The 18,988-nt window shown below is 38.8% G+C and overlaps 1 protein-coding gene across 1 annotated transcript in view; it reads right to left on the bottom strand.

The window, feature by feature from the left end:
- Positions 1-15,450, bottom strand: part of LOC140239457 (nicotinate phosphoribosyltransferase-like) — a 35,006-nt gene extending 19,556 nt beyond the window's left edge. Inside the window, exons 1-5 of the mRNA XM_072319293.1 lie at positions 15,324-15,450; positions 14,242-14,593; positions 5,659-5,869; positions 2,971-3,101; positions 1,106-1,221 (exon numbers count right to left, since the gene is read on the bottom strand). Of these exons, the coding sequence (XP_072175394.1) occupies positions 1,106-1,221; positions 2,971-3,101; positions 5,659-5,869; positions 14,242-14,551 (768 nt within the window). The 5' untranslated portion in view covers positions 14,552-14,593; positions 15,324-15,450. The remainder of the gene's footprint in view (positions 1-1,105; positions 1,222-2,970; positions 3,102-5,658; positions 5,870-14,241; positions 14,594-15,323) is intronic.
- Positions 15,451-18,988: the final 3,538 nt, after the last annotated feature.

Genomic DNA, 18,988 nt, shown 5'->3' with positions numbered 1-18,988 from the left:
GAAACAGCAAGAAAACTGGCAAAGAAGATAAAAACAGTTTTGGGAAGTTGACTCACAAAACTGCAGAAAAAGTGAAGCATGCAGGAGGTACACCTTATTATGAAAGGCATCTAAAGACATTACATGTAAATCAAATCAAAGCACCATAATGCTAATGAAAACCAAAAGCTTTGAATTTCAAAACATCCTTAGACTTTGAAACTTGGTCAGGAAGTACAAATCTAGTTAAAATATAGAGCTTTTTGTAAGCGAAAGTCAGATTGCTCTTTTTTCTGCCAAATCACCTCATATTTTCAGTTTCCTGTTAAGACTGTGTGCAATGGCACCACTACATATTATGTTGTATCATATTTATATGCACCATACATTTCCTTCCTGCTGGGTGGTTATATTCACAATTGAGCAGCACTGCAAAGGCATGAGAAATTACGTTCATTATCCCTTTCCAAGAAACACAGCTAGTGATTTCAGGCTTTGGAGACAATATACATGTACATGGTGTTTGTGTTAAGTGAGGCAAAATCTTTATATTGTAAATCTCAGTAGACTTGTAAAGTTCAAAAACGAGATAAAGATCATATCTAAAGCCCGTTTTAACAGAGACTTGTTACTGTGACAACGTCCGGGTAGCGTCCGGGTAACTTTTTGACACTGTGTGTTAAAACAGTCCCAGTAAAATGTTGCTCAGACGTTTTCGAGGTATCTTTTGCCAAATTCTTACTGTGACACTGCGGTATTAACAGTCCTTTGATACACTCAACATGCATGTGCAACATTGCAGACAGAGACTGATTGACACGTTACATGCCGATCACGTGTATGGATTGTAATCAGTGATTGTAACCATGTTTTGTTTACAGACACAGCCCTTTCATAGAAACCCTCCCAGAGAAGGTTTTCAGTGTGTGTCTGTTAAAACGGTACACCTCCGTCTTTCTCTCCTGCCGTTTTGTTGCCCAAGATAAGGAATTTTGTTCTTCTGACACTGTTGTGACAATGTAAGGTCTATTAAAACGGTGATTTAGGCAACTGGGTATTAGCCAATAAGCTCTTCCAGGTAAAATATTGCACATTCCTAGAATAATTCTTTTTTTTCCCTACTCACCCTGACTTTGAGATCCTCCAGCCCACCAAAGGACATGACAAAGGAATGTGCATGTGTTCCAGTGATTGGTATACCAAAGAGCTTCCCAGCCAACACATTACTAGTTCCATTGAATCCTGGTATAAAAGAAATCAAAGAAATCAATGGCACAAATCTACACTATGTTGTTGTAACTTGGTAAATTTCACAATGCGTATGCATGTCATATAAACTCCAAAGGAAAGTCAATTCAAATTGGACTACAATATCAATTTTCAATTCCTCTATCCTTCTTTTTCTTCCATCTCCTTTCCCTTCTTTTCTTCCTTCTCATTTTCTTCCTCTGCCAAAAAAAACTCACCTGGTAGGTCACATTAACCCGTTGAGGACGAGTCCAGAGTATACTCGGGCAAGAGTCTATGGGAAATATGTATTGTAGCAAAATCAATCCGTCTTCAACGGGTTGAAGAGTCACAATATTCTCTAATCAACTCTTTGTATGCTTAAAGTGCCTTTTGACACAGAAACCTCACAGCATTGTACACACTGCCCAAAGTTGCTGGTACACAAATGGTAGATAAAAAAGATACATGTACAATAAGAACTCTCGATTCATCATGCCAATTTTGACAAGAGTGTTTAAATCTGTAAGTTCATATACATGCAATCATACAAAAGTACAAAATGTAACTTTAGATACACCTACACAGGCCTCGAAATAGGATTTTGGAGGGGCAAGGCCATTTAGAAAAGGGCACTTTTTTCCAAAAGGCCAGGGCACTTAGGTCAGTCAGAGGGGCACCAAGGCCACATTGGAAAGGGCATATTGGGTGTTTATACGTGATGTGAATGCCCCATAGAGCTGTATGCTATTGACCATGCTGCTACACTCCAGCAGCCCTTGCACGCATAAGATCTCTCCGCAGCAGACGACGTTAGGCAGTGGGCCATACGCAATAGATGTAGGTTCTGTAATACAGTACCTTCTCAACACGTACGCCGCGCTCGCTTTGGAGCGCTTCCGGCGCCATTTTGCTTTGAGCGTATATGCAGGCATGAATGCAGAGCGAGAGAGATGGCAATGCTCGCAGCCGTCTGACAGGCCTGGCATTTTTTAGCATGGCTTGCGACCACTTGGTCCGGCCCACTGCTGCCTAGCTAGTAACTCTATGGCCGCTGCGCTGCGGAGGCAGTCGGGACGGTAAAAGCCGGTCGGGCGTACATGTACGTAGACTTCTACACGTCGTCTCGTATCTCGGAAAGATACTTTTAGTTTGAATAAGATATATTGGGATGCGAGTGAACTGAAGGTATGATATTTGAGATCAGGAAAGTTGTTCAAGCTAATTAAAGTGTAGACTTTGAGAAAGGGCATATTATACGTCATAAATGATAACTTTCATTCTAAAAGGTCACCACGGCCACAAGAAAAAGGGCACATTTTTTTTGGCCGTAAGTTTGATCAAGGAAAAAAAGGCATTGCGGCCAACGAGAGGGGCACCGACGGCCATGGCCGTCGGTGGCCGTCGGTTAATTCAAGGCCTGCCTACAATATGGCAACAGCTAAACAGTTACATTTAAACTCTGTCTGTCACAGCAATTGTGATGATAATTCTGTGAACCATTCATAAAACATGACTGCAATGTAACCCTTAATGTAATATTCTATTTGCTGAATAACTACTTATGCTTTATAGTTATGGTATGGGGTGAAGACCACGTCACATTTACATACACTGTATGAAATGCCTCCTAGTTGTTAACAAAGCTCAGATTTTGATTGTTTTATTTTGTCTTGTTTTAGATCTGTTTGTGTGTTTTGTTTTTAGGGGGTTGTTTTGCTTTGAATCTAAATAAGCTGTTCCTTAAGGAGCGGAGTTGCTTACCTCCCATGTAGCAGTACCTAGAGGCTGAGAGTCCCCCGTCAGGGCCCTGGGCTCGTCTCAGACCAAACTCAAGAAGAACTTTGTCTTTGCCGGCAGCCAGTCTGAAGCGAGCTGCATTGGTTGTCACCAAGCTGAGGGGAAAATACAACGGTGTGTGACATTATTAAATGCTATAATTATGATGATGATGATGACACCGATCTCTCATGGTTTGCCCCAGGTGGCTGGCAATAGTTAGCAAACAGTATAAACCAGACACACTGTGTCATACGCTTGAATGAATGAATGAATGAATGATGATAATGATGATGATGATGATGATGATGATGATGATGATGATGACAATGGTGATGATGATGACGTTGATGATGATGATGATATTGATGATGATGATAATGGCACAGATGATAATAATGATTAAGGTAGTCATAATAATAATGATAATCACCATCATCTAGATAGAATACAATGTCATAACTTATCAAGTGAAGCATGTTGAGTGTAACAATGCACTCCTGTAAGCCCTACCATTATCATCTACCCAGCATTATTGCCAGATATTAGTACTCAATTATACCCTTACATATAAGGTTGGTCAGTTGAATGGACCAGGCAGGATCCATACCCAAGATGTTCTGTTGACAAATCTACAGTCTTGCCCACATTTCCACAGCACTATAAGAGTTAATGATTCAACAACTTTTTTTTTCAACAGTTCTCTTGATCTCATTTTACAACCCGAAACTCATTGGATGATTGGTTTGCAGTGACTTGTAGAGTGTTGTGTCATTTACAGTTCTAAGGCTTGAAGGACATGGCACTGAGCAAACAGGATATGAATCCCCATCAATTAGATTTGGTGTTTTATGCCAAGTTTTAAGAGCAGAGTAATGAACTGGATATCAATTATCAATTTGAACATCCCTTCTGAATATGAATTAGCAAGACAATGTGTGATGATTCCATCTTTTCTGAATATATGATGAGAGAAAATTCAAGGATTCTCAAGGACTTGTGCTCACTTACACATTTTAACACTTCAGAGTTCCCACTGAATTGAGTCATTCTTATTCATTGAATTTCTACTGATGCAACATTCAATGCACAGAGATGTAGAGTTAACCAGCAGTCTACACCTAGAGCAATGCATGATGTTGTCTTTACCTGATACTGAAATAACCAATACCTCCAGGCAAACTGTCTAGACAATTTCTTTGCATAATCGTTTAATTCCCTTTTGTGCATGACAACTCAAATCAACTTGACTGATCACAATTATCATACTTCCATGGTACTGTAAGAGCAGAAAGGAATATCTGCAGTGATATGATCTCAAAAAGTAAAACCTTTCTGGCTGTAAAATATGACAATGTTGGAGAGAAGGCAGAGCTCTTTCACAAGGTGTTTGAAGATAAATTTCATTCATAACCACAGCGGTTACCACGCTGACTACCATGGCCACACCCTGGCAACAAATACTGGTGAGTGTTAAGTTGTTGCTGTGATAGTTTCAATGACTAATATTATTTTTTAGAGACAAATAATTTTATATGTAAATACTCTGTTTATTGTCAAATTTGTATTGTATTATTTATGGGGTGAACAAATGTGGCAATTCAGCCGTTTAGTTGTGAGAACATTTTACCTAATAAATCATTCCATACCATAACAATATTTCCAAAATAAAAAAATGATATCTGGCACTCATAAGACGTTAATCTATGGTGATTCTGTATGAGTGCCACTTTATGAGTTAAAAACTGATCTGGAATTTAAATTGAAAGAGAAAGAGTTGTAAAAAAAAAAAAAAAAAATGAAAGGCTGACATAATAACGATGCGAATTTGATACTCTCTGCTAGACAGACTGTAAAAAATTGTGAGGTCTCGCAGAGTTTGTTACAAGAAACTGAAAAAGCAATTTCTTTATGCTTCAAATACTCTTGATGTGCAACTAATAGCTAGCGTATAATGTGAAGGCAATATAATTACTCCAGAATGCAGGACTGCCTTCTGGAAGAGCTTCATCACACTTCATTAATGTCCTGGGAATATGCAGAGTACCCATCAACAGAGGGCAACACTGAATAAAATAAACTTTAATTTCAGAAATTCATGCCTTTTAGACAGATATCCTGCTCTTCCTAAAACTTTCACTGAGTGTTTCATTAATTTTGCAGCATGCATTGAATCACATTCTTTGTTTTGGTTTTTTACTGTTCCATATTCCACATACAGTTGAACCTCTCTTATCCGGCCTCCCTTTATCCGGATCTCTCTATTATACGGACGCAATGAAAAGGTTGCAGTATACACATTACTACATGTGGTACCACGTACTACAATGGGCTACATCAGTACATGTGTATGATAAAGCATTGAGTCTCCCGTATCCGGCCAAATCCCTTATCCGGACGAGCCCCGGTCCCGACTTGTCCGGATACGAGAGGTTCAACTGTATTACAAGTATCACATATGTACATATCAATAAATTAAATGTGTGAAATTGTCAAATACAACAGATAAGAAATTTAGTATGAAATGAGACTCTACATACTATTGTAGAAGCACTGCTTGTACTACAGAACCATTGCTTGCTTGTATCCATTATGTACAATAGTGTATATTTCAGGTATCAAACTGCTCCCTTTATTGTGGCTAATAGTATTATCATACATGTACACGTGTACCTTGCATAGTTGATGAGAGTGAGTATGGGCGTCTCCACAAGTTGAAGCATCGGCAGCGGACCCTCCAGGCGAATCAGGGGAATTCTGGGAAACACAACGCTGCCCTCTGGGATGGCGTAAACCTCCATCTGTGAGCAGTCCAGTGACCTCAGGTATTCAAAAAATCCTTCCTCTGTGGATGCAGGCAGTGTTGATTTCAGGTACTCAATGTCTGTCACAGAGAAAAGGGCGTGTATAGCGGATTAAGACAAACACAATATACATGTAGCATCATGAAGATGGTACAATCGCATTTCAGTGTTTTGGTGTATTGCCAATTAAAAGCTGGACATTAGTTTTGTGAAGTTCTTTATCAAATCTCATCCCCTCCCCCCAATAAAAAAGAAACAATGAAGGTGCCCATTCAAAAAAAAAAGAAGAAAATAAATGAAGTGCGATTAAAATGTACTCAGCAGTTGTGCTACTGATGATATGATGTATTAAAAGCACTGTGAAATAACTACAGTTGCAAATAGTTCTTAAAAGCACTATACAAATGTAACTATCATTTGCAAAATACACCATTTCCTGAGTTTAGTGAAAAACTCATCTCAAGTTCTCATTGTCATTTCTTCCATAAGGATGATTAATTTACAGTGTACATTTAATATGTAAAATTGCAATCCTGTGTCTGTGTCGTTGTGTAATGCGTTATAAGTGTGCGTTTGTTTACATGTTTGTGTGTGATGGTGTCTGTATGTCTGTGTGTATAACATGTGCGCTTTGAGTTTGGAGTTTGTCTTTCAGAGGGGATGTGAGTGCGCATCGCTTTCAGCAACAAGAGTCACTCTCAATGCAGACAGAGTGAGTCTTAGCCTACATGTATGTAAATAGTCTGTCCCTTACACTGAAATAGATATGTGGTACAACTGCTGTGTTGTCAAAAATTATTACTACAGCAGCTCTAAAGAGTAGCATGCCTGCAGAATTCAAGTGCAACGACACACAAGGTCAAACCAAGAGAGTAAAACAATCACCCTAGATAAATGAAATTGCCTGGTCGTGTGAGAGATTGCAAATATTATATGAGCACATCTCTCAAACAGTTAGTATGTTACATCAAGGGAATCAGGCTAGTTGTACATAACAATTAACATATGAAACAAAGATGGGACCGTAAGTCACACTCAAGATGGTACTGATGATGATAGTACCATAGTAGAAGTTGAAAAGTATAGAAAACAGTATAATGAAAATGATGATTATAACACTAGTAATCAGCATCATCGTGACCAGTGCATCACAAAACCAACAAAAAGTCACCATACTCAGATTTTTAGTTGAAGGCAGATTCTGAAAGAGCAGACTCTAAGCTTTAAAATATTATATTTAACTTAATTCACACGGACTCCCCTATTAAACCTACATGTAGATCTAAATACTGGAATGAAAGCATACACTCTGGAAAAGTGTGAACTGAAAAAAAGAGGCTCTGAAGTACAGGGTCTATTCAAGCGCTTAACTATCTTTACCAAGCCGTGCGAGCTATGTGATGAAAGGGATAAAACACAGGATGTAAACCACTGGAGCAAAAACAATGATGGGATTATCAGATTAACCTGAAACTGACCATGTTCTATTCTAAAGGACATTCTGTCCATAACTAATGCTAACTTTCAAAGCAGTCGCATTATCCTTTCAAAAGTTATTAGACTTGAAAGTGAAGAGTATGCAAAGGATTTCAAGAAATGAAAAGGGGCCTCTGAGACATACAGTATGGTACCTGATCATTCTACTCTCCCCAAAAAAAGGGTTGTAGAAAAACTGCTGAAACACACACTTTCCCATTTTTTAATGTTATGATCCCAAACTTAAGAATAATGTAGAAGAAGGATCTTAGCTCTTTCAGATAATATAAAAAAATTCAAGATTGACTCAGTTGACCCATTTCACCTTTTTTGAGTCCTCACGTAAGATCAAGGGGTGCGACTTTTTGTTTGTTTTGTGAAGCACGGTCACATATTATCTTTATCATTTTCAATATTACTGTGATTATCAACATTGCCACTCATTAAATTACTACTAGTATTTACTATTCATCATTATAACTAACTGCCAATATTGTCTGCTTACAGTAAAGTGTCTCAAAAAGCAAGTACACTGTATCTGGCCCTGAAGCTCTGTGCAATAGTTTGCACTGTCATTAATCTACAGTTTCTGAGGTACAGTACACTCTGTATAATCTTGAAGGTTCCAAAGCAGGGAATAATCCTCCACTTCAAATTTGATTTTAAAGCAAGTTTAGCTATCAATGAATAATATTTAAAATGGTATCCTGTCCACTTCTACGGAAAAAAACTGCTACACAGAAGACAGTTTGTGTTGCAGTAGTATAAAAAATGCATAGCAAATTGCAATGCAATATAATGAAAATTATTTCCTGCAAGAGTTATTGTGAGAGAGATCTAAGATTTGCAACATTCACAGGACCATTTCAAAATGTAGTATATCTGGCTATCTGTTCCTACAGCATAGATCTATACGTACAACAAAACAAAAACACCCTCCCACCCTGTGCATTAACAATGATACTGGTCTACTCCGAGAGAGAGCATTCAATATTCATGATGATTAAAACTGTCACTCCGCACCGAGTCCTCCTTGCCTAGCTGCCTGTAACATCGCCATGGTTACCTAGCAAACATCATCCGCAGACAAGAAGCCTGGCTGCTCTCTACTACACCATCTCATTATACCTGACTGATGATAGCTGAGAGAGAGTCATTCATTAACCCTAGCAATATAATCTCACATTATGATGCCACTGAAATCTAATGAGGTGTAGTTGTCAGCAGTAATGAAAGACATCTTCAAAGACTGAGCATTCAGCCGTGCACTGGAAGCAGCCAGTGCAGTTGAAAACACTGTGAGGAGAATGGCAATCATGGGAACAATGGCTGGACATGGAGCCAGTCAATAGCCCAGCTCATAAAATGTATTGACTCAAATATCATGGGGGAAAAACAAAATGTATGCTGAATAGTCTTCCCCATCCAGCCCCCAATTGATAAAAATCCTCACATGCATCATCAATTCAAATCAATATCATTCATGTCAATGAATTAGCCATTCACAACCATCTTTCACAAAAACAATAATAGTGAATATAACAACATGATAATTCCATCATGGTCAATCTGAACTTTCTTTTCCTTTTAATTATTTTTTATTTTATCATTATTATTTTTAGGGGGGGCAACTTTCAAAGTTATATTTGTACTCTTCATCATCTCCTATAAACATCATTTGCAGTGATGCATACTGTACCCAAAGCAGGGCAAATCAAAACTGGACCTGCAGTTTACAGATGGTGTCACCATGCTTGGTATTCATGCATTAACAAAGGCAAAGGCCTGGAACTAAGACTAGATACATTGACTAACTTGACACGTTAGACCCAGTCAGGCACCACAGATCCAGTGGTGCCCTTAGACAAATATAGTTTGTATTGTTTAGCACCCCCTATAATGACAAAATTCTACAAGGGCTCTCTTTTATGTTTCTAACAATATCCTCAGATTTTATTATCAGCATTTGGAATTTACAAGAGGTAAAGAGAGTAGGGGCAAATCTTTGTAAAGGACACAACAAGGCATTGCTATAAAAAAAAAAAAAAATCATTTGAAAGTGCACATTAGACAATCATGAAGCGTGCCATTTCAAAATCAGATGCTCGACCCTTGACCAATAATTCATGGCAAGCTAAAACTGCACAGTCAAGGTCTTAGTTCAATGCTGGTATCATTTACATGTACTGTCAGCAGCAGAGATACTGCACTGAATTCTTGTACATTGTGTTGTTCAGAGAAGGAGTTTGTTTTAAATACAGGAAAGGTGAATAATCAACATCTCAGTCTTATTTGCACAACCAGATTAAAATGTCAGTTGAGAACAAGACAGTGTTAACTCTGTGACACTCTGTATGGCATTAAAGCCCTTCTGTTTCTCAAACATGCCCATAAAAAGTGTGTATCTTTCTCAGAGTAATCATTTGGCAAAAAGACTTTTAATAGTGTGGGCTTTATTTGCAAATTTTTAAGCTACACTTCACTTTTACCCTACCCTTGCTTAACTATCATGTCCTTATATCATGAAGTTGGTGTACACCAAGTTGTATGGCTGTATGTGGGTAAAATTATAGCAGAGTGTACCGGTAATGAGTTGTAATTGCTGAATGTAAGGCAATGGACTGCTGTAAATTATTTTTGTTAGTCTATGAGATACGTCTCTCTCTTTTTTTTTTTCTCTCTTTTTTTTTCTACAAATACCATTTTTCCCACGGTGTATCACATCTATGATTGAGAGATAAGAGGAAGATGAACATAAAACTTACGCTATAAAATTCATGGTTAGCCCGAAGATTACTTTGTATGCAAACATATTGTCAGACTTAGACAATCCCTACCCAGACATGAAGGCTGTGCACATTGTTCATCTGTTTCTAAAACAAGATTTTGAGATATGACAATCTGTGTTTGAAACCAACCTCTGAGATACTAACCAATTTCTGAAACAAGATTCTGAGCTACTGATCTGTTTCTAACACCAGATTCTGGGATCAACCTGTTTCCAAGACCCCAATATGAGATAGAGAGCTTTGTAACCTTGCAACTGATTGAAAAAAAAAAAAGCCCTACAAATTGTACATAGACAGAAGAATTTCATGAATTTGAATACAACTATAGCTGTAACCTATTTCAGCAGTAAAACAAGATTATGAGATATACACTTGTGTTTGAACCCGGATTCTGAGATTGTCACAAACTTGTGCAAGTCCCACTAGGTTCCTGTTGCTAAGTTGTTTAAACCAAGGTTACAACAACAATAACATGTAAATAAAAAGTCAACTGCACTTTTCATTTAAATGTCATGGTGTTGACAGCTCTAAAAAAAACAAAAAAAAAACAAAAAACCAACAATGAATATCAAGCCCTACATATTTATGCCTACTTTATTTGTATGGTATAAACGATTACACTGTACATGCCATATATTTTAGTAGCGAATCTGGACTTCCAGACAATTTCACATGTGGTTAAATTAGCAATCGTGGAGCCTAGTACTGAACGTAGAAACGTATCCGTGCACGTCACATACATGTCGGGATCCGAGTCAATATTTTTGCATCTTTAAATTTGCAAACAGCACCAGACTGTTCGCGAAGTTCACAAAAATAAAAACCTCAAGAAATACAATGTATATGGCGTATATACCTATTTGTATTCTCAAACAATAACAACAAAAAATAAATATGGAAAATACTGAAAAATAATGAAATGATTATGGACACAGCTGCATGGCTCCAATCGGCTGTCCTTTCAAGACACTGCTGTTTGAGAAGGATCCAATATACTAATAAATATTGATATTTAAAAAGAGGAATGCTTTCACGAAACAGTTTCATTGCATCATAAATAAAGGAAAAGCATTGTGGATAAAGCATCCGGCTTGAGAACATACACGGTAGGTGCCATGGCCCAACATCGATACTGGACCTTCTTAATAAAAGAAGCAAAAATGTAGAGGTACAACTGTACCACGATACCACAACACCTTCACTGTGACAAATTCCGTATACAGGATGATACACTGTAGACCCTATATCCTGTAGAATCATTGCTACTGTACTAACTCAAATTTGACCCACTAACCTTTCTTTATCAATGCTCTGGCTTTATTGTACTGGTAAATGCAATCATTATCTATAGATACACAGCAGTGACGCAGCAAAAAGCTGTTTAGACCAGACCCTGGATTTTGATATGTTCCATGTCTATTTAATGCACATTAACCATCTTCACTTTTAAATGGGGATGATTTCTTCCCAGCTACCAGTTCATGATACACGATTGCTTTTGAGACTAATTACTTAGCTTTTAATAATATTATGAAGTGAAGTTTTGGCTTTATGTAAGGTTTATGTTATATGTGTTTGAAGAAATTACTGCATGTTTTCAAATAAGGTTCATGCATGCTATGGTGATAAACTTAAAGGGGAGGGCTAGTAACTGATTAGTGGGAATCAGTGGGAATGCTGGAGGTTGATTGTTCCAATCCTTGTGGGATTCATTTAAGAGCACATTATATATCTCCTGTTGTGTGAAAATTATTTGCTTCAGAATGGTCTCATATTCAAGTAATGTGCAGTTTAATGTTTCCAGGTTAGCGTGCCTGGTCAGTGACGGGGCATTAAACTGCACATTACTTGAATATGAGACTGTTCTGAAGCAAATAATTTTCACACAACATATATATATATAATGTACTCTTAAATGAATCCCACAAGGATTGGAACAATCATCCCTCAGCATTCCCACTGATTCCCACTGATTGGTTACTAGCCATCCGTTAAGATTGGTGCTCAGAAACCTTGTATTAAGTACCGGGTAGAGCAATGATGCAAATCTTTATCATCATTATCATTTATTGTAAGACTAAAACAGTCAGTATACAAGCCAACAGACATACACGCATGATACACAGCAATGGTGACAGAAACAGAAGCAGCAAGAAATGTTGGATTCATTTTCTTTTTTCTTTCTCACTTTTTTTCCACTAAGCAATAGATCAATTTGAAAGTGAGTCAAGGTTATAGCACAAACAGCCATGCTGTATTTACTTCAAATACTTTGAATTGAAGTAATGGTATTAAAATGATATAGTGTATGAGAGAACACACACAGGCAATGAGCTTGGATCGAGAAGGCAGAAGCTCTAGCTAAGTTACTAGTCGAGTTTGTTTGTTTTTGTGTGTGTGTGTGTGTGTGTGTGTTTAGCTTTTGGGGGTGTTTTGTTTGTTTTTCATGAGTGATGTCTTTATTGCTCTTCTTCCAAACTATACTAGCTGATTTATCTGACACAGAGGGAGTTGACCATTACCATATATTACCAGGCATTTTTTTTTCCCTCAAAGAGAGTTTCTCTTTTCTGGTTGCTAAGCTCCCAGGAAGTCCTGGCTCAAAACTTCCTGTTCACAATGTCCAGGAAGTCCGGTGTAGTTTCCTTGTGGTAATTATATTCAAGATGATAAAAATATCGTGAAAACACTCGCTTTTACTTAACACATCATAACATTTTGGTTTTGTAAAAACCTAAGAGCACAGGGGTCAGACGAAACAGCTACATCAGTGATTTTACAAAAATATGTGTCTCCAAATGCCTTGTATACCATGTAAGTGTGTTGTATATACACTGGTGGTTTTGTTGTTGTTGTTCTTTGTCATATTGACTATACATCAAATCACAAAGGATTTCACACATATTCACACTATGAATCCCATACAACTACAAGTCATCCAGCATCAGGATTGCACCTGATTGACAAATTGTCTTTTATCATGTAAATAAGCACTCATTTGTCAGTACTTTTGGGGGATGTGGGGGGCAGGATGTCAGGTTGAAGCAATTCTGATAACAGAATAAGAAAACGGAACTGAGACTTATACAGGCTTAAAAAAAAAAAAAAAACAGGAAAATGTTTCATTGTTCAACCTACATCACAGAGAGCCTTGATATTGTCACGGAGGGAAGACATAGATCACATTCAACTCAAGGAGAACTGTTGAATAGACCACCTCAACTCTTTTGTATTCTGAAACTTTTGTAAAGACTCATGGTACTTACATTCATTTGCTAAGATATACGCACAGATCTATGCCTCTTTTCACATTTTTCACACATATTTTTGTGCTCCCTCTTTATCCTGTATGGATGTCATTTCAAAATCATGAGAGTCAATTGAAACTGAGCACTAGTGCATCTCCGTACAGTCAAACCCGCTTTTGTGGCAACCTGTCTATAGTGGCCACCTGCAATATATACATCCACTAAAGAAAAAAAAAAAATCCCCCCCCCCCAGAGAAAAACCATGTTAAAGACCATGTCTACAGCAGTCAACTACACATAATGCAACCAGCAGCCACCAATTTTATCTCCATCGGTTGATTTTATCCTGTCTGTAGCACAAAATGTTGGATAACCTGTCTACAGCAGCCACCTGTCAATAATGGCCACTCTTTTCATCTCCAATGGGTGGCTGCTATAGACAGGTTTGACTGTACATGTACTGCATTTGCCTGAAAGAGAGAGTAGTTCGCATACTCGGGATGCATTTCCCAAATGGGGCTAATTGTACTTTATCTCTCAATGCATTTCAAAAGGGATGATATCATTCAAACTGTGGTGAAAGAATTTCAAGAACAGATCTTCAAACAAAATTCTTATAAGATAAGGGAAGGGGCATTTATGGCATCAGGTACCAAGTCTTCTGCAGTGTACAGCTGAAAATTGCAAAGCTGTAGGATAAAAAGGAGAGCAGCTAAATGTAAAACACCTCTTGCATGAAGTATTTTCAACATTTTCAACATTATTTAGTAAATATCATTCATCATGCATCTACAGTATAGGCTTCACAACTGACTGTGTGTAATATTTCATTATGTAGAATATATTGCTCCTTTTTTTTTTTTGCACGTTTTGTACATTTGTATTCTTTGTTGTTGAAAATGAAATGAAATGAAGTGAAAATATCTGAACTCCTCTCACCTGAATCACTGAACTGAAAGTTCTGCAAAAACTTGAGGCATTCACTCAACCCAGCAAAGATGGTGAACTCGCCGTCGAACGGATTCTTGCGGAAGAAGAAGTCAAAGACGGCATTTGCCCTCCAGCGGTCACTCTTCCAGTACGCATACGCCATGGTCACCTGGTACTGGTCAGTCAGCAGGGGCTGGACAAGGCCATAAGGGTAGCCAGAGGCCTGGCGGGTACAGGGTTTGGCAGGAATGGGGCCATTCTGGACAGCATTACTGCTGTTGTTGTTCAGTGATAGGTTTGGCTCAATGTCCCCCGACATGGTGAGCCAGTAGAAATCTCACAGGTTATGCCTCTTTGAACACTGTACATGGAGAAGTAAAGAGAGATAGTATTACCATCCAGTGCCTTATTACAAAGTAGATTAAATCTATACAGGATAGAATGCTAGACCTTTACCTGGTCGAATAAATAATAATAATAAAAATAATAATAATAGACGGTATCTATCAGAGTATCTCAAGAATCTGTGTGGACCACATCTAGCACCAAGCCGATTGATGTCCGAGGTGTTGTTATAAAACGTACAGCGACAGGGCTGTGTGTGTATAGTTATAAAACACCAACACTCACTGAATGGAACACTGAATGGAACACTTAATGGAACAAGATTTCGCACTCGACGAATGATGAGCAATAATATTGACGAGCACTATATTCAATTCGGGTTCGCTTCATTGAATAAAGTGCCTCTACGCTCTATCTTTCACCTCGAGCGAATGACATCACGTCGATCCCTCTGAATGGGACTATAACTCTGACACGCCTGTTTACTTTCACTTTTTAGATGATCTACATGATAATAACATTCCACACAGACAGGTACCGGTATCTTTGTACTCTTAGCTCCAGGGTAACGGCTAATTCAGCGTGAGCAAACGCACTCCTCTACCACTGACTCTCTGCTGACAACACGCCACTAATTACAAATAACTAGAATCTTGTCTCTATTTTCCACAATCTCACAGCTATTCTCACGATATTCTTCGATAAGGTAATCAGAATCCAGGATCAGGTATTTTATGTCACCTTACCGCTTCACGGATGGAGTATTGTACCGACAAAATGATAGGACTTAATGCAGCCTCAGCTCAGGGAAAGGGTGAGCACTACCACACACGACCTTCTATCTTGCGGAGTCCGATCCGCCACTGATCGATCTATCCCTAGTCAACAATTCACTGCACCGATCCGAGTGAGTCGAGCAGCTGCAGCTCGTTCAGCGTGGTTTAGAGCAGAGTCCAGTCGACGGTCTTCAGCATGCTATTAGACCGATTCAAGCGACTGTTCATGGAAGTGCGCCCTCTTAAGGCGACGCCATAACTGGGGGCCAAACAGGCCGGGTCGGCAAGCGCCCTGCGTGCGTGGCAAGGGCCAGGGTGCCAACGGCAGCCAATTCTTTTACCACCCGGCGCCAGCCGGCCAGCTAGCTATCTCTGGCGCTGGCAGCGATCGACGCAACTGGCTTTGTGACAACTAGAGTCTACATTTTTTTTTTTCGCCAGCTAATTAAAAACAAATAAAATTAAACAGCTTTTACCGACTATGAGCGAATGGGTAGAGGACTTACGGCTGTAGCCAAAACTTGAATTTCAAGGTAAATATCGGTACGATCCGTGAATGTTTGTGGACTCTATTTCTTTGGCGATGACTTGGGTACTCGCGTGTAAGCTCCGTATATTTACATTATTTTGTGTAAGAGAATAAAAACCGCTGGGGAGAATTAGTGCTAGGCACGGGCAGACGTCTTGCTAATAAGCCTAGGCTGTTGACAAGTTAACTGATATAGTTAAGTACAAATAATGAATAAGAATCTTGAGCTAGATATGGCGCAATAAATTGCAAGCTATCAGTAAACTTAACCTTTTTAGGGCAGGCTTTTTTGCCTTTGCTCGGGAGTGTCGGGCTAGCAGGGTAGAATCTGTCTAACGTTAGATCTTGTCTAGAAATCTAGGCAAGAGTCCAGACTAGATCTAGACCTATTGACTTCTAGAACCCTACATCCTATATCATTTTCGGTTGTCGATAACTTCAGGCAAGCCTAACTAAGTAAACCAGACGGAATATATTATAGGCGTTTCTAGGCCGGATATATGCCTAAACTTAAGTCACGACTACGTCGCCTGATGTCTACAACCAAAACTTCTACTGTTTTAGGTCGAAGTAACCTTGCATAACATCACGCTAACGCCTAATTAATATTACAAAAGTGGTTTGCCACCATCCATGGTTTAAAATTTATAAGTATCACTTTATCAAAAGTCAAATTCAGAGTTCCAGGTCAAAATTGAATACTGAATAGGCCTATGGTCAATTCAGTGCCGAACATTGAAGAAAGTGAAAACAATATAAGAATTTAACGCATCTTGAAACATTTATTTAGCCGTAGTGTAGTCTGTAAAATGTTTGTCATAATAACAAAGTCTAGCCAGGAAGTGTATTCTAACTTTGGCAAGTAGGACACCAAGGATTAAAAAAAGAAATAAAAAAGATAGTGAATTATCAAATTCTTTGACCTATAAACTTGTCTTCTAAGATGAACAACATATTTTAATTAAATAGAGAATCTAGTAGACATAGTTTGTTTCGAAATCTGTGCATTTTTATACCGTTGTATTTCACTTAATTGTCTTTAATTTTGCCTTAATTGTCCCCGCCGAACGAGTTCGAGCAGGGGACTATGAAACGGGCTCCGTACGTGTGTGTGTCCGTGTGTCCGTCCGTCCGTCCGTCCGTGTGTCCGTCCGTGTGTCCGTCCGTGTGTCCGTGTGTGCGTCCGTGTGATCAAAATCTTCAATTTGCTACTTCTCTGTCATTTATGAGCCAATTTTGATTCTGTTTGCTTTATATGATAGCACTACATGGGAGCTTTGAAACTTCTACACAGAATTTCAGTCGTGACCTTTGACCTTGACCTTTGACCTATATTGTACATTTTGCTACAAAATGCTACTCCTTCGCCATTTCTAACCCGATTTCGATTCCGTTTGCTTTATATGATGGCACTAGGTGAGGGCTTCAAAACTTCTACACAGAATTTTGACCTTTGACTTCTTTGACCTTTGACCTTGACCTTTGACCTATATTGTACATTTTGCTACAAAATGCTACTCCTTCGCAATTTCTAACCCGATTTCGATTCCGTTTGCTTTATATGATGGCACTAGGTGAGGGCTTCAAAACTTCTACACAGAATTTTGACCTTTGACTTCTTTGACCTTTGACCTTGATTTTTGACCTATATTGTACATTTTGCTACAAAATGCTACTCCTTCGCCATTTCTAACCCGATTTCGATTCCGTTTGCTTTATATGATGGCACTAGGTGAGGGCTTCAAAATTTCTACACAGAATTTTGACCTTTGCCTTCTTTGACCTTTGACCTTGATTTTTGACCTATATTGTACATTTTGCTACAAAATGCTACTCCTTCGCCATTTCTAACCTGATTTCGATTCCGTTTACTTTATGTGATGGCACTAGGTGAGGGCTTCAAAACTTCTGCACAGAATTTTGACCTTTGCCTTCTTTGACCTTTGACCTTGATTTTTGACCTATATTGTAAATTTTGCTACAAAATGCTACTCCTTCGCCATTTCTAACCCGATTTCGATTCCGTTTGCTTTATGTGATGGCACTAGGTGAGGGCTTCAAAACTTCAACACAGAATTTTGACCTTTGCCTTCTTTGACCTTTGACCTTGATTTTTGACCTGTATTGTACATTGGCTAAAAAATGCTACTCCTTCGCCATTTCTAACCCGATTTCGATTCCGTTTGCTTTATGTGATGGCACTAGGTGAGGGCTTCAAAACTTTACACAGAATTTTGACCTTTGCCTTCTTTGACCTTTGACCTTGATTTTTGACCTGTATTGTACATTGGCTATAAAATGCTACTCCTTCGCCATTTCTAACCCGATTTCGATTCCGTTTACTTTATGTGATGGCACTAGGTGAGGGCTTCAAAACTTTTACACAGAATTTTGACCTTTGACTTCTTTGACATTTGACCTTGATTTTTTACCTATATTGCACATTTTGCTACAAAATGCTACTTCCTGCGGGGACATATATTACGCACCGCGTAATTTCTACTTTTCCTTGTTTATCATGCGTCAGCGGTGTCTGAATTTTACACACTGCCGTGCAGCTTCCATTTCCATTTTTTCTGTTATTATTTTGTGCACCCAACAACTGCAAAATGTGTTTTCCTGATCCTTCCTTTGAAGCTTTCAAAGTAGATCAATATGTCTGAATCACTCAATTTGTCCAAAAGAAAGGCATTAAAAGCCGCTGAATGACTTTTCCACAGTGAGTAAACAATCACAATATTAGCGCGGCGCCGGCGGTCGGCGGCCGCGGCGCAGCGGCCGCGCCCGGCTAACTATGTGCCATGGGCCTGGGTACGCTAGGCTGCTGAGCTGTAAGTGCAACTCGCTGGGTAACTATACACAGCCCAGTCGCCGCTGTACATACGTAGCGCCACAGGGCTGTACCAACGAAGCTCCAAACACGAAGAGGGTCCAACGATAGCATGCGATCGGATTGAATTTTGATACTTTAGATCATTTTTTTGTCACTTCAAACTCATCTGACGAACAAAATGATAATGAGACTTCATATCTATGCTATGAATATTGAAATTTAGATTTGATAACTTACCTAAAATGATGGTTATATGCAGCATGTGTGAACGGT

The sequence above is a fragment of the Diadema setosum genome, chromosome 16, assembly GCF_964275005.1.
Source record: "Diadema setosum chromosome 16, eeDiaSeto1, whole genome shotgun sequence".
Classification (NCBI taxonomy): Eukaryota; Metazoa; Echinodermata; class Echinoidea; order Diadematoida; family Diadematidae; genus Diadema; species Diadema setosum.
The sequence above is the reverse complement of the archived record's forward strand: the minus strand, read 5'-3'. Positions and strand labels throughout refer to the sequence as shown.